Genomic DNA, 15,128 nt, shown 5'->3' on the forward strand with positions numbered 1-15,128 from the left:
AATCTTTTGCGCAGTTTTCATTACGGTGCCTTGTATTGACCAGATATGATTTCAAAGTGCGCTTATTTTTAACGATTCTTTGGACCAACGCTGCACTATCAGAGTGAAGGCGGTTGTGTGCCTGTTTTTCCCCGATGCCCCACCATGCGGATTCCTTTGTGCTGTCCGCGATGCCGAGAATCTCCATCATCGGAACCATCTCCCTCTAAGATATAGGTTTTGACCGGAGTTTTCCTATTTATGCTTGAGATACACATTGCACATGACTTGTACCGATCTGCAGCAACCACAACACCGACAGTCCCGGATCTCACAAACCTCACCGATTGTCCTGGGTCTCACAAACCATAGACCTCACCGATAGTCCCTGGTCTCACCAACCATCCAACTCACTGACAGTCTAGTCTCACCGACAGTCCGGAGTCTCACCAACCATCGAGCTCACCGCCAGTCCGCGGGGCCTCACTGACAGTCCCGGGTCTCAGCGACAGTCCCGGGTCTCAGTGACAGTCTGGAGTCTCACCGACAGTCCCGGGTCTCAGCGACAGTATGGAATCTTACAGATAACCACTGTCTCGGGGGCTGCATGATGCCGAATTCAATCTGGGTTCACCCGACCTTGTACAGAAATTGTAGTTGTGTTAGTCGGATCGGATGTCATCGGATGCCAGTCACGGATTATTGTCAGACAGCTAAGTTCCTCATTTTTCACATATTTGTTTCTTTGTGAATCGCACGACATTTGCATAAAGGATCATTGCATTGTTTTCCTTACTTGCCGTTCTTTTCATTATTGTTCAGTTTTAATGACCTGGCGAGCTGCAGCATGTTTGCTGAAACGTCTGGCGATTTACATTCTCTTGTTTGTCGTCTGGAAATTAACTACCCAGCTCGCTATGTTCCGGGTCGGGCTGAGGTTGGCTGACGGCTCGTCGGCAGCTCAGGGCACAGGGCGGGCTGGGTGGTCCATTACCCCTCGCCGATCATAGCGTCTCAATTTTCACCCGCAACTTCCGCGATCAGTCTGATTGCCTCTGGCTATCAGCGGTGACTCGCATTGACCCGGAGGTGGAGTTGGGGGCTAAAGAAAGGGAGGGAAGAGTGGCACGCCGTTTGAGATGTTCAGACTTGACCCGGCGGCAGGGCGCAAACTGTCCCATGGGGAACCGAGATATCCTGAGCTGTGCAATTGCGGTTGACTTAGTATAGGGACTCTGAGTGATCTGTGTTCCCGTGAGATGTCGGTATGTATTTGAAGGTATAACCGCGTGGCACGTTTGACCCTGAATGCATAGGCGGCGGAACGGGGGTGGCACCGGGGCACCATGCCCCCCCCCCTTTGATTTTGGCATTTTACCATACCATTAGCCCTATGAGCGTTGCATGGAAAGAATGGAACCAAAAGTCGGCAGTGCCCCCCTTAACCCGCGCCCTGCTGGGGGGATGTTTGAACACCCCCCTTGTGGTTTTTCGCGAATATCTCAAAAACGGCGGCGCGGAGCGCCGCCGTTTTTGGTACACCTTATCATACATCAATTCTACACATGTTGTGAAAATTTCAGACCAAGGTCATTCAAGGTCAGGTCACCAGGTCACTTGAAGTGACCTCACCTCATAAAAAGTTTCAATGTCTGTCATAGCTACACCGAGTGACCGATCGCTTTGAAACTTTCAGCGATTGCTAAGAGCAATAGCATGTACAAAATGTATATCTCAGAATTTTGATATCGAGGACCTAAGGTCAGGTCAATTTTGCGACCTCCCCATTATAAGTCAATGGGAGAAAATTGAAATGCGCCTCTTTTGGACGAAAGACATTATAAACACTCCCAAACACCGAATTACAAGTGGTTTAGACACACTGAACATGAAAATGGTGTCCGTGACCCTTGTTTATGCCCTGAGGTCATCTTAGGTCACGAATGGTATCTAACAGTTTTTCGCAAATAACTTTTGATAGAGGCATGCTAAAGCGATGAAAACGCCTAAGATGTGTTCAGCTAGACGATACCGATCGACTGATATGCAACATGACCCTTTCCGGTCAGGTCATGACCTTGACCTGAGGTCAAATTTTCAAGTTGACCTTTCAAGGTCAAGTTATAGTTCATTCGATGCGTCTTGGCGAGAGGAACACGATGCTGGTAAAAGTAAGCTCGTACAAGGCTTGGGTCAAAAGTAATTGCAGAAAAACTGTTTGCGAAAAAATCGGCTATTTTTGCAGTTTTTGCCCCCTGCAGGCAAAACCGTTGACGGTAGGTCAAATCTGAGTGAATTACTCAGAAAGGGCGTTAATAGGGCTATCGAATGCGCTTTTCCGCGGCGCTGTAGCTCTATTGGTTCCCGAGTTATACGTTGGCTTCTTGGAAATTTTCGACATTCGACCTGGAAATCGGCGAAATTTTGCCTTCAATGACCTCTGGTGACCTGACCTTTGACCTGACCAAAAAATTGACCGAGGTGATTTCGTCATTATTTTTGACGCTCTTTCAAACACCGCCTTCCGCGTATCGCTACGTGGCCCAGGAGCCGAGTTACAAGGGGGGTGTTCAAACACCCCCCCCCCCCAGCAGGGCGTGGAAATCCAGGACCCCCAGCTGGGCGCGGGTTAATTGAAGGTGTTCCGCCGTCACAGCCTGAATGCACAATGTGTGTGACCCCTGCTACTCTGTGCGACATGCGTAAACCCTGTGTCTGACCCTGTGCGTCCCGGTTTCAGTCGGATGAGGCGGTCCAGTACGCACAGCTGTCCCTGCCGCGGGGCAGGTCATCACGGACCGGCGGACCATCACCAGTCACCTACGCCCAGCTGGAGCACCAGCACCACCACAATCACCTGCCACCGGTGCCTCCGGTGCCACCGCCGGCCGGCTGGGCGCAGGGTGGCAGACAGTGGGCCGACGCCTCGCCGCCTGGCCACGAGAGCTCGGTATAGCACCCCGGCCCGGCCCTCCATACCCATCTACCTTGTTGGCTAGATAGTGAGTAGATCAGGCGGCACGATATTGCGTGTGCGTTTGTGATGGATGTGTATGTGTGTGCTTGTCCGTAAGTATGGTCGCATGGTTTGTATGGTTATGGTCGCACGCATGTGTTTGTGCGTGTGCGATGGAGCCTCAGTGCGGTGCGTATGTATGTATACCGGTGCGTGCGCGTGTGCATGCGTCCTTGCTTGCTTATGTTGGAATGAATGTTCCGACGTGTATCGCGCACTCGGTAAGTACATGCATTAGCGTCGTATATATATAGTTTCCTCGACAGCATGCTAAAGCCTGATTGATGCGTGTTGAGCAGCGTAATACATGAATAAGCCAGACAACAAAATTTGATGATTGTATGCACTGCTAGACATCCTGTTTCGTTGCGTGGCATTGGGCATATACCTGTAGCATTTATTACTTGAACCACACTAGTGCCCTTTGCCATAAATTTGAAATACTTATAATAAGATGCACCAATAACTTGAGAGGTTAAGCCACTTTTCTTCGCTTCGGCGCCAGTCAATCGAGGCGCTGACCTGTGGATGATCTGCATGCATGTCTTTGATGTTCAGCTCACCGGGAAGGTATTAATGGAGATGACTCAACCTACTGGAGGTGGTCCATTTGAAGCGTGCCGGATATCCTTTACCTTTACAGCTCACCTTCCGGCAACTTAAAATGAAAATGAAATAGATATACATAGTCGCTAAGCTGTAACCATTAAATGGTTTGTTCCTAACCGGTAACAGGTTGAATACATACTATACAAAATATATAAATTTATTTACGATGATGGATGACATGAAGTTGTTGCTTTGAATACATGCATTTATACACAGTACTACTGTTATCTGTAATTCATATAATCACTTCCACACATTTGTTGTCTGTTAGAACCAGAACTTCAGAGCGGCCATTTGAGGGAACATTCCCATTTGATCGGAACCTGACGCGTCTGTGCACTGTTGTCTGTGCGCTGCCGCAGGGCTCTCCGAGGTCGGGCGACGGTCGGCCGTCAGGCTCCTCGTCCACCAGTGCAGAGACCGTGGTGCCCGCCACGTGATGACCCGCCACGTGACAGTGGTGCCCGCCACGTGATCTGGCCACGAGACGGTCTACACGGCGCCGACAGAGACACGGGGCGAGCTGCGCGGGACAGCTCGTGGGCAGCACGGGGCCAGCTCGTCCCAGTGACCCGCGCAGCGACACCAGTGAAATGCTGACCTGCCGTCGTGTAACAATACAATGTCTGTGGTTACAGTAACAGTGCAATGTCTGTGGCACAGTGAAGCAGTGCAGGGTCTATTCTGAATAGTATGACTGTCCTGACTAGCCAGACTAGTCAACTGTGATGGAATGTCGGTGAAGTTGTATATCCTGACTCTCGCTGACCTCTGCTGGACCCAGCTGTGGCCATGGTAGAGTGGACCCGACCTGCGTCGGCCTCGGCAGCCGTCGAACCCTACCGTCGCTGCTCACCAGACGACCTACGGGCGAGACCCGCGGCTCGTCGCTCCGTCGGACCCCGCTGCCATCTTGTCCACAAACGACCGTGTTCAGCCAATCGCAGACGATAGCGCGAGCAACCCAGACGTGAACCAATCAAACAGACGCCGACCTGCGGCTGCCGACGCGCCCATCATGACCGGCCGCCGACCGGGCCGGGCCGGGCGAGATGCCGCTGTTCGATGTGAGCGGCGGAACGCTAGTGCTCGGCGGGACCCAAAGGAGGCGGCGTCCCCGGCGCCCCTGATTCGACTGTCGGAGAGCGGTTGAACAAATAGTGCGCTGGGGACCACGCCGACGATCGGTTTGAGTGGTTTGGTAAACGTGAGCAGCAAACTGCTCAACTGTGAGACTGTTTGGTGGCTGCGGCGGTCTCAGTTAGCAAACAATTGTGGCCACGTGTGTGCAACTCTTGGGCTCTTGGCCGAGTGCTGAGCGAGTGTGTGTGTGAGAGAGAGCAATATGCCTATTCCGTCCATCAAACCCAACAGCGTGTGTGGGTGGGTAAATGCGATAGTACCGTTACTGAGTTACCGCATCGAAAAAGTTAGTGTTTACCAAAGAGACACCCGTTTTCATTTTTTTTTTTACAGCGCTTGGGAGATATCATCGTGCTGCCAAAACGACCTTACTTTCGTAGCTCATGTTGTTCACGCACAAGTTACGGCTTTTACTTGTTTCACTTGAGTGAGTGACTGCCTGGATTTTGGACACACCTTCCACCCTCCGCGGTTCTCTGGTACCGGTGTGCTTTGCTGTCGGTGGCCCGTCTGCCCGTATCCCTCCCTCACCCGGGCCTGCCCACTCTCCGGGGGGCGCCATTGGGACCGTGCTCGATCGCCGCGAGATGGGTGCTTTTTATGGTGCTCCTCTGCTCAGTCCGCGAGTGTTATTCGATCTGCCAGACCAGTGTGCTCTGTCGTGTACTGTCGGTAACTACATGTGCGGCAAGAAGCGCCGGCAGCACGCATTTACGGGCGATTACCGTCAATGCTCTGGGATTCAGGTGACGTCTCCGTATGTCTGCGCTGAGCGAAAATGGCACGCGGTGAGTGCGGGGACCCTGAGCGCTCTATTTTACGGTGCCTGTGCGTGTGTGTGTGTGTGTGCCCGTGTGTGCATCCTTGTCTGTGAGTGTACATAGCAGTTGTATACGACTCGCCGACCAGTTGTTTTGTAAACAGCTCGCTGTCGGCACCAGTTACCGATTCGTGTAATACACAGAGTTGGGTGTCTCCGCCCGCTCTCCTTTGACCGCTCCTGGGTGGAACACGGGACGACTGACAGGGTCCACGGCAGAGCGCGGCACGGCTCGACCCGACGGCAGAGCACCTTCGGCCCCAGGTAGTATATGGTGTAACACGGGCGACGCAGTGGCCGCAGCTGAGGACTGATGGTAGCTGAGGACGAGGACTGCTGGCGAGTGACGGCCTGAGAACTGCTGGCAGCTGAGGAGTGTGGCGGCGGAGGACTGAGGGCTGCTGGCAGCTGAGAGGTTGAAGAATGAGGACTGTAGCTACTGAGGGGTTGATGGCTGTTGAGTGAGGGAACTGCTGGCAGCTGAGGAAGTGTGGCGGAGGAGGACTGCTGGCAGCTGAGGAGTGTGGCGGCGGACGACTGCTGGTAGCTGCCGACTGAGGGGCTCAAGACTGATGGTATAGGCTGATGGCTGTAAGCTGTAGGAAGCAGTTACTTTTAAAACACGCGTAGTTAAATGGAAAACACCAAAAGTTCATTGATGAAACTGATGGCTGAGGGGCATCATAGGAAAAAATCAGACAGAATCCTTGCTTTCCTCGTGCATATTTTTTCAATAGGCAGGCGATTAACACTTCACGACACCTTAGTAATGGTTCAGCACTGTCCGTGTGCAACTGCGCATTGCACCGATCACGCAGCAGCTGGCAACACGGTGGGAAAGGGGGGGGCAGAAGGCTGCCAAAGCAACAGCGGCTCTGTTCTCCCTATGCGTAATCACTTATCAGCCGGGGTGGTAGGCAAGTACCGCAGATTCTATTCCTCCCTCACGACATACGGTCGTCAAGTTAGATGTGTGAATCCTAATCTATAATCTAAGATTCGGAGTCAGGCAAGCCCCTCCGATTTGGACCAAACTTGGTTAGTGGATAGCACGTAACGTCCTGATTACGATGCACCCAAAATGTAAGCTCGGCCCGCCATATTTACGAAGTTACGGATGTTTGAATGCCAAGGTCATTCGGGCGAGCCCCTACGATTTCCGTCAAAATTGGTGTACGGACACTCTAGATGCTCCTCATTACGAATATCACAAAATCTAAGCTCAGCCCGCCATATTAAGGAAGTTACGGAGGTTTGAATTTCAAAGTCATTTTGGGCGAGCCCCCTGCGATTTCCGTCCAAATTGGTATGCGGACATATTACATCCTCCTTATTACAAATATCATAAAAGTTTAGCTCGGCCCGCCATATTTTTAAAGTTACGGAGTCACAAAGTTACGAAATTTCAAGGTCATTGGGCGAGCCCCTCCGATTTTCGTCAAAATTTGTATGCGGACACATTACATGCTCCTCCTTACGAATATCGTAAAAGCTAAGTTCGGCCCGCACTATTTCAAAATTTACTGAGGTTTGAAACCCACTGAAATTCAAACATCTGTAACTTTTGAAATAGTGCGGGCCGAGCTTAGCTTTTACGATATTCGTAATGAGGAGCATGTAATGTATCCATATACAAATTTTGACGAAAATCGGAGGGGCTCGCCTAATGACCATGAAATTCCGTAACTTTGTGACTTCGTAACTTGAAAAAGGTGGCGGGCCGAGCTTAACTTTTGTGGTATTTGTAATGAGGATGTAATATGTCCGTATAACAATTTTGACGGAAATCGCAGGGGCTCGCCCAAATGACCTTGAAATTCAAACCTCCGTTACTTCGTAAATATGGCGGGCCGAGCTTAACCCGCGCCCCGCTGGGGGGGGGCAGAATCTGCCCCCTCCCGTTTTTCGCCAATAACTTCTAAACGCGTTACGCCAGCGACGTCAAACTTTCAGTACCTTATCATACATCAATTTGACACGTTCCCTGAAAATTTAAGCGAAATCCGTCGGAAAATTTTTGAGAAATTAACGTTTTAGTGACGTCATGTTCGCCATTTTCGCCTCAAAAACGGCAAAATTTCAAACGCCGCTAACATCTTCATTTTTAAAGGAATCAAGACGTAACAAAAAACTTTATACGTGATTCTACTTTGTCTATCAAATGGCTATCTCGGTTTTTTGAAAATTTTGGATTTTGGCCAAAATTTTTCAAAAAAACTGACTTTTTTGGAAAAATATTTATAAAATCCAAAATTTTGAGTTTATCGAAAAAACCGGAATGTATGTCAAAGAAGTGGTCTATGTGCACCTACATACCAATTTTTAGAAGAATCGGTTCAAAAATGTGGGAGTTATTCAAAATTTGATGACGTCACGACACACAAAATTTTTGAAAAAAAATGATTTTTTGGAAGTTCTAGACCTCGTACGGAAACAAAAATAGCACCATTCGATTTGCCGTGAAAAACTGCATCGGATAGACACCTTTTTAGGCCTTAACAACCAACTTCAAAATTTGACCTCACTTGACCTGACCTTGACCTGACCTCGACCTGAAATTCATCCAGAGGTGGTCCATATCACTTATTGAGTGTGCCTATTGAATTCCATGAGTAAAATGACCCATAAAACATGTGTCGCACATGCCCTTTTCTATATTTTGTTTTTGGTGACCTGACCTGACCTGACCTGACCTTGACCTTGACCTTTGAATGACATTGTGTGCAACGAATATTGTCTTGGTACTCTAAGAACACGTTTTGGGCAATCAGTCTCAGTCCATTCTTCGGCAACTACGGTGCAAGGCCGATACTGTAGAAACTTGCATTTTGTACCCTTGACCTGACCTTGACCTGACCTCTGACCTACTTAAGCAAAAAAATTTGGGCTCTTAAGATCCGCCTTGTTGAGAGCTTTCGATTGCCGTTTTCCCCGTCTTTCTACGACCATCGGTTCGGAAGTTAGACAGGGGGGGGCAGAATCTGCCCCCCCCCCCCCCAACAGGGCGCGTATGGCTGAATAGCCCAGCGGGGCGCGGGTTAAACTATGTGATATTTGTAATGAGGAGCATCTAGAGTGTCCGTACACCAATGTTGACGGAAATCGCAGGGGCTGGCCCGAATGACCTTGAAATTCAAACATCCGTAACTTCGTAAATATAGCGGGCCGAGCCTAGATTTTGGGTGCATCGTAATCAGGACGTTACGTCCTATCCACTGACCAAGTTTGGTCCAAATCGGAGGGGCTCGCCTGACTCCGAATTTTAGATTATAGATTAGGATTCACTCACACCTAACTTGACGACCGTTCAATAGCCTTGCTCACAACACTCACACACAAAGATAGAGAGGGGAAACAATGGCGTCGCGTCTGGGCAAACACGTCGGCTTTGTTCGGCTAAAACAGGACGCCGTCACCGACTGACTGCGGAGACGCACAGAATGTGCCTTCAGCGGCGCACATAAAGGCCATTGTCGAACAGTAAGAGAACTGTGACGCACGGCAGGCAGGCGACGCAAATATTAGTGCTTTTTACTGCTTCTCTTGAGGTGGCTCTTAGTGAAGTCCTTTCAATAGACTTAAAGGTAATGTTAACGTAAGAACTTTTCCATACCAGGGATGGAACTGAAGTTTGGGAGTTTCTAGCGAAAATGTCGTGGCAAAAAGTCAAGTAACTATTAGACGTTTAAAAAAAATGACAAGGAGTGTATTGGCGTATGCAGAAAAAAAATATCAAGCTAAATACCTACAATTTCGCGGTTAATTTAAAATATATTGGAGGAATACAGGAGAGGGTATAGCGCATGCAATATTAGACAGGTCCGTGAAGTTGGCGACGTCTCCAGCGAGTTTTCCAGCGACGAAAACCGATTTTAGCCAAACCGCGTAGAAGGTCAATTGGACCACAAGAATCATGAAAATAGAACTCATTCTCCCCTAAACATTGGCCTTCAATGTCAAATTCAGGGCAAAGGGACGGGGAACTGAAAAAGTGCCACTAAATAATGTCCGATTTTCAAAATTTTGGCACCAACATGTAGCGCTTGCGAAGTTCTAGCCGCACAATGAAAACCAATTTAATCAAGGTCAAACTCCAAGGTCATAATCAAAGCCAAAAGACAGGGAAATGAAGAAGTGACACTAAATATCGTTCGATTTATAAAATTTTGGCACCAAAATGTAGGTTGCGCGTGCAAAGTTCCAGACGCACATTTCAAAACATTTTCATCAAGGTCAAACTTCGAGGTCAAATTCAAGGTCAATGAGTACGGGGAACTTGAAAAGTGCCATTAAATATTGCCCGATTTTCAAAATTTTGGCACCAATATGCACCGCGTGCAAAGTTTTAGCCGCACATCGAGAACCATTTTAATCAATGTCAAACTTCAAGGTCAAATTTAACCCGCGCCCCACTGGGGGGGGGGGGCTATTTATAGCCCCCTCCCGTTTTTCTGCAATAACTTCCAAACCGCTTGACGTATCGACGCCAAACTTTCAGTACCTTCGGCTGCATCAATTTGACACCTTGTGTCAAAATTTGAACTTCGTACCTACCATAGATCGGCCGGAAATGACGTCAGAGTGACGTCATGTTCGGCCGATTTCGACGCAAAACATTGAACCACGGCAATCGCTCCCAAGAGCTCAGTTTTTAAGCTAGATCCAATTTCTTTGCATGAGAGGACTCAGAATAGACTGCGCTATCAAACTGCTATCTCGGAGTTTCGAAATTTTGAAAATTCCGAAAATTTTATAAAATAAAATTCAAAATTTACATTTTTATATTTTTTTTCAAAAACTTTTTGACTTTTCGAAAAAACCGGAATATTTGTGATAGAAAGCATTATTATGGCTAACTCTAACAAGTTTTAGCTAAATATCTTCCAAAATGGCCAAGTTATACGCATTATTGCAAAAAATAACAATTATTAATTTTTCAAATCAATTTTCAGCACGAATTTGACATCGTACGCCAATAAAAATAGCACCATCGTGTTCCTGAGCTCAAACTGCATCCAATAGACACCTTGTTGTTGAAAAATTTTAACTTCAAAATTTGACCTTTTTTGACCTGAAAGTGACCTGACCTGAGCTAAATTTGGCTCAAAATGACCTCGAATGACACAGACGACATTAAATTCGAAATGTTTGGCCTAAATGGACCATAAAACATGTGTCACGTGACCGACGGATGATATATTTTCGTGACCTGTGATGACCTGACCTTGACCTGAAAATCAAAGTACAAGTTTGGTACCCTTAGAGTATCTAGAGCATCTGTTCACGAGTGTGTGAACCAAAAATGAGCCTGATCTGACTTGTAAGACGGCGGCCAGAGCCCAAAACGTGAAGAAGCCAAAATGCTAATAATTTTTACTTTGACCTGACCTGTGACGTCATCGGTGACCTTGAGGTCAATGAAATTAGGTTTCGCTCGACAGTTTTTCCGGGGCTATCAGACGCCGTTTGAATTTTGACGATCGGCCCAGTAGTTTCGGAGTTAGGAGGGGGGCTATGAATAGCCCCCCCCCCCCCCCAGTAGGGCGTGTTATACGCAGACCCCAGTGGGGCGCGGGTTAAGGTCAAAGGACAGGGAACTGAAAAAGTGCCATAAAATATTGTCCGATTTTCAAAACTGTGGTACCAAAATGTAGGCGTGCAAAGTTCTAGCCGCACGTCGAAAACCATTGTCATAAACGTCCAACTTCAAGGTCAAATTCAAGGTTGCAAAATGGGGAACTGGAAAAGCGCCACTAAATATTGTCCTATGTTTTCCCTAATATTGACACAAATATGTTCATTATTTCATCTATAGGTCGGGAGGTGTGCGATGGGGATTAATTAGTTCAGCAATATGTCAGCATTTGGGTGTAAGCGCAAAAGTGGCGGTGACCATTTCAGTTATTAAGTATTGTAAGGGGGCTACGAGTGTCCTCAGCCCATTGCACAGTGGGGATTTTTCCGATCTAGCACGTATTTATTCGTAGAGGGCAAACCATAGGTAGAATTGTAGCCAGATTGTGCACATATATTGGCTGGTGTGTCCTGGTGAGAATTTTACCTGTAAATGTGCATAATCAACATAGTATAGGGGGTTCAATTGGACCCCCCGCTCAGCCGTTTGGCCCCTGATCAAGCTAGAGCTTCGCGGAAAAGTCAAGCGTGCTGCCTATGACGAAATGAGGCCGAATATATCCAATTTCAAAGTCCAAGGTCATAAGCTGACTTTCCAAGTCAGTTTAATGACCCAACTAAAGTTGGGAAATCGAGACCTCTTGAAACTTCGCAAAGCTAGGGTGTTACGGGGAATTTTGGGGTGCTGATCACGAATTTCATGTTAGTTTTGATCACAGACGATGTCTTTATGCATTTAGGCCAGGTCGGGTCAGGTCAGGTTAGATCAACTAGTAGGCGTCCTGCCGGCCATCCATAGAAGTGTCACCTACTACTGATAGCTTCGTAGCATGGAACGAAGGCACCAGAACTACTTCGTAAATATTCAAATGGCTGCTAAAATCGAAATCAGCACCAAAAACTACCCTAGAAACAAGTAAAACTCGAAAAAGTGAACCAAGGTCATCAAAAGGTCAATGACCTTGACTTGACCTTCACGTGACCTTGCCACCCACCATTATGCATGGCACCAACATCATTTCACATATTTGAACGTTTAAAACCACAAAAAGACTGGAAACCGCGGATAATGTGAGCTGGCATACGCCGAATCGCGATTCCGGCCAAACATGGTCTCGAGAAATATGCCACAGGTCAAAGGTCAGTTGGGTCAGAGTCATGAAATTTTTAGGTTAGATGTAATATTGATGATCTCGAGGGCACCGAAAGTTTCGGCGCGATCGGCCGCTTTTTGCGCGAGTAATTTGCGGAAAACCATGGGGTTTTAACCGACCCCTTCCCCCTCCCCCTCCCCACAAGTGCGATGGTTAATAAGGTTACGGTATGTATAATTTACGCTTGTCATCCTATTCTTAATGAATGTGTCTCAGAAAATATGCATCATATAAATCACGAAGTAAAATTATTCGCCTATGTCCGGAACATACCTATATCGTGCTGTTTGCCCTAGCGCTCCTCGAGTGGGGTGTTAAGATACTCTAACTAATGTGAATATTCCGTGTTCAGGCAAGTTTCGGCAGCCAAACTAGGCGTTGTCTTGTGCAGGAGAAAGTGGCGAATTCGATAGGATATATTTCGGAGTGGAAAAGTGTGGAGAACATTGTTGATTTCCTGCATTTATTTAGAATACCATTCCTTTAATATGGTGTCTGTAAGGGTTTTTTGTAAAGGGCATTTTTGTGACCTTAGTAAGGTTGTGGCATACTTTCTGTTTGCCATTCCATTCCTAATAAAGGTGCCTTTCAGACGATATGCAACTTTAAGACCTCGCAAGATTAAAACCAACAGGACAGGACAATGAAATTGAGCTATACTTTCGGGCCTTGCTGAGCCCATTGAGTAATCACGCATGAGTGTGAACTTTGGGCGCATTTTTCCTAGTTTTGCTGTAGACTTACAGATAAAACAATGCCATATATGAAAAATTCAGACATTTCTTAGCCCCACTGACACAAAAAATAAACAAAAATCCAAAAAAAGATTTCTTGAATTAATAGGCGCTAGATCGGAAAAATCCCCACTGTGCATTGGCTCGGCCGCTGCTGGGCGCTGGCTGCCGCTGCTGAGCGCAGCCGCCGCCGCGCCACTATGTTCCGTGACGTGGGCCGCCCGCGGCGGCGCCCGTTGGCGACCGCTGATTGGCCGCCTCGGGGCGGCACGACCCGGCGTTGGGTCGGGCGCCGTGTGCGCGCGTCATTCTGGTTCTGATGGTGATTCTGAGTGGCGGCGCGGACGTGTTTTAACCGTGTTAATACAGTGTTTGCAATGAACACCACCTTTATGATGCTGGCCGCAGAAACCGCACGCGAGGCACGTCTGCAGTATAATGCTCCTCGCACACAGAAGCACGATACGTGATGCAAGTAACAAGCGTGAGTGACGTTCTGCAACGGAGCGTCCATTTCTTCGAGGCAGTTGTTTGCGGTAGTTGGGCTTTCATTTACAGTGAGTCTAGAAAGTATCACGCAAAGTACCGGTGGATCCATCAAGCCTGACCGAGGAAGGGCCTGCTATAACTTGAAAGTCACCGAACCAATTGACTTTGGGAATGGACGAGGATGTCAATTGCTTCGGTGACTCAAATTTAGCAGTCCTTCCACAGTCGCGCTTGATGGATTCCCCGCACTGTTGCGCGTTACGTTTAACCGGCGTACCGACGGGGTGGGGGGGGGGGGAAGCGGTTAACCTCTCCCCTGAGGTTTTTCGTGAGTATGCGCAAAAACTGCGGCGCGAAATTTGGCATGAATTTTCCCTTATCAATTTTACACATTGTGTGCAAGCAGGTCACAAGGCCACTTTGAATGACCCAACCTCCCGAGCCGGTGGCGGCGGGGGGGGGGGGAGGGTGTCCACGGGTGGGGAGCGGGCGACTAGCGCCGCGCTCGGCACACGGAGCGCTAGTCAAATCACTTTTTTGAACTTTATCACCGTGTCAGAGCTACAGTAGATGACAGAGGCCTATGAAAGTCGCAGGATGTAACAAAGTCATTAGCAGAGTCATTAGTAGCTACACGTTGCATATCTCGGAATTTTGATATCTATGACCTAAGGTCAGGTCAATTTCTTGACCTTCCCATTAATTATAAGTCAATGGGAGAAAAATCGCCTGTTTTTACCACTAAATCGCGTCGGAATGGCCTAATATACCACGAATGACTTCAGATACGATCAACCTTGACTACCTTGAGGCCTTTTTTGCTCTTGGGCAACTGTAAGGTCATGTGACGTCATCAAGGGTCACCAAAGGGTTTTTTGCTAATCCTCCTCACAGGAACAAGATAGAGCCGCGCGGATGGTCTCATCGTGTTCAGCTCGTCAAGGCGCATCGAATGATATACATGATGACCTTGAGGTCACTCCCTGACCCATCAGTGAGTTTGCAAACTCACTAGGGAGTTTACAAACTCACTAGGGAGTTTACAAATTCACTAGGGAGTTTGCAAACTCACTGACCGGTCAGGGAGTTTGAGAAATTTCAGAGTGATTGGACCAAATAAAAACAAGTGTGCAGCATGTGGGTGGCATACGCGCCGTCCGTGATGTTAAAGCAAAGGAGGCTAGCTCTAAGGCCTCGCACGCTGACAAAAAGCTTATAGATCAAATGCACACCATAAATACCTTTTTTATTTTAAACTGCTCAGTGATTTACCCATGCATGTACCGCCGCTCTATTTAGTTATACATTTATTTAGTTCACGTCCCAGTTAGACCCGTTCCACTCAGTGTGGCTATTCCAGAGTCAGGCTAAATATATCAAAGAAGAAACAGCTCACTGTTGGTCACTTATGCTAAAGTACAGGCACACGCATCAATTCACGCCCATTCCCACTCCGCCATAGACGTGTCATCGAGAGCCGGCGCTGCTGGCAGCCAGCCCAGCTGCGACTGCCGCACGCTGCTTGTTTGTTTTTGTTTTGTTGGGTTAGG

The 15,128-nt window shown here is 48.0% G+C and overlaps 1 protein-coding gene across 1 annotated transcript in view; it reads left to right on the plus strand.

The window, feature by feature from the left end:
- The window catches only part of LOC122381291 (nephrin-like), a 94,900-nt gene extending 89,867 nt beyond the window's left edge, over positions 1-5,033 (plus strand). Inside the window, exons 17-18 of the mRNA XM_043365293.1 lie at positions 2,720-2,929; positions 3,967-5,033. Coding sequence (XP_043221228.1) covers positions 2,720-2,929; positions 3,967-4,044 — 288 coding nt within the window. The 3' untranslated portion in view covers positions 4,045-5,033. The remainder of the gene's footprint in view (positions 1-2,719; positions 2,930-3,966) is intronic.
- Positions 5,034-15,128: the final 10,095 nt, after the last annotated feature.

This window comes from Amphibalanus amphitrite, unplaced genomic scaffold (genome assembly GCF_019059575.1).
Source record: "Amphibalanus amphitrite isolate SeventyFive unplaced genomic scaffold, NRLGWU_Aamphi_draft 000117F_arrow, whole genome shotgun sequence".
NCBI lineage: Eukaryota > Metazoa > Arthropoda > Thecostraca > Balanomorpha > Balanidae > Amphibalanus > Amphibalanus amphitrite.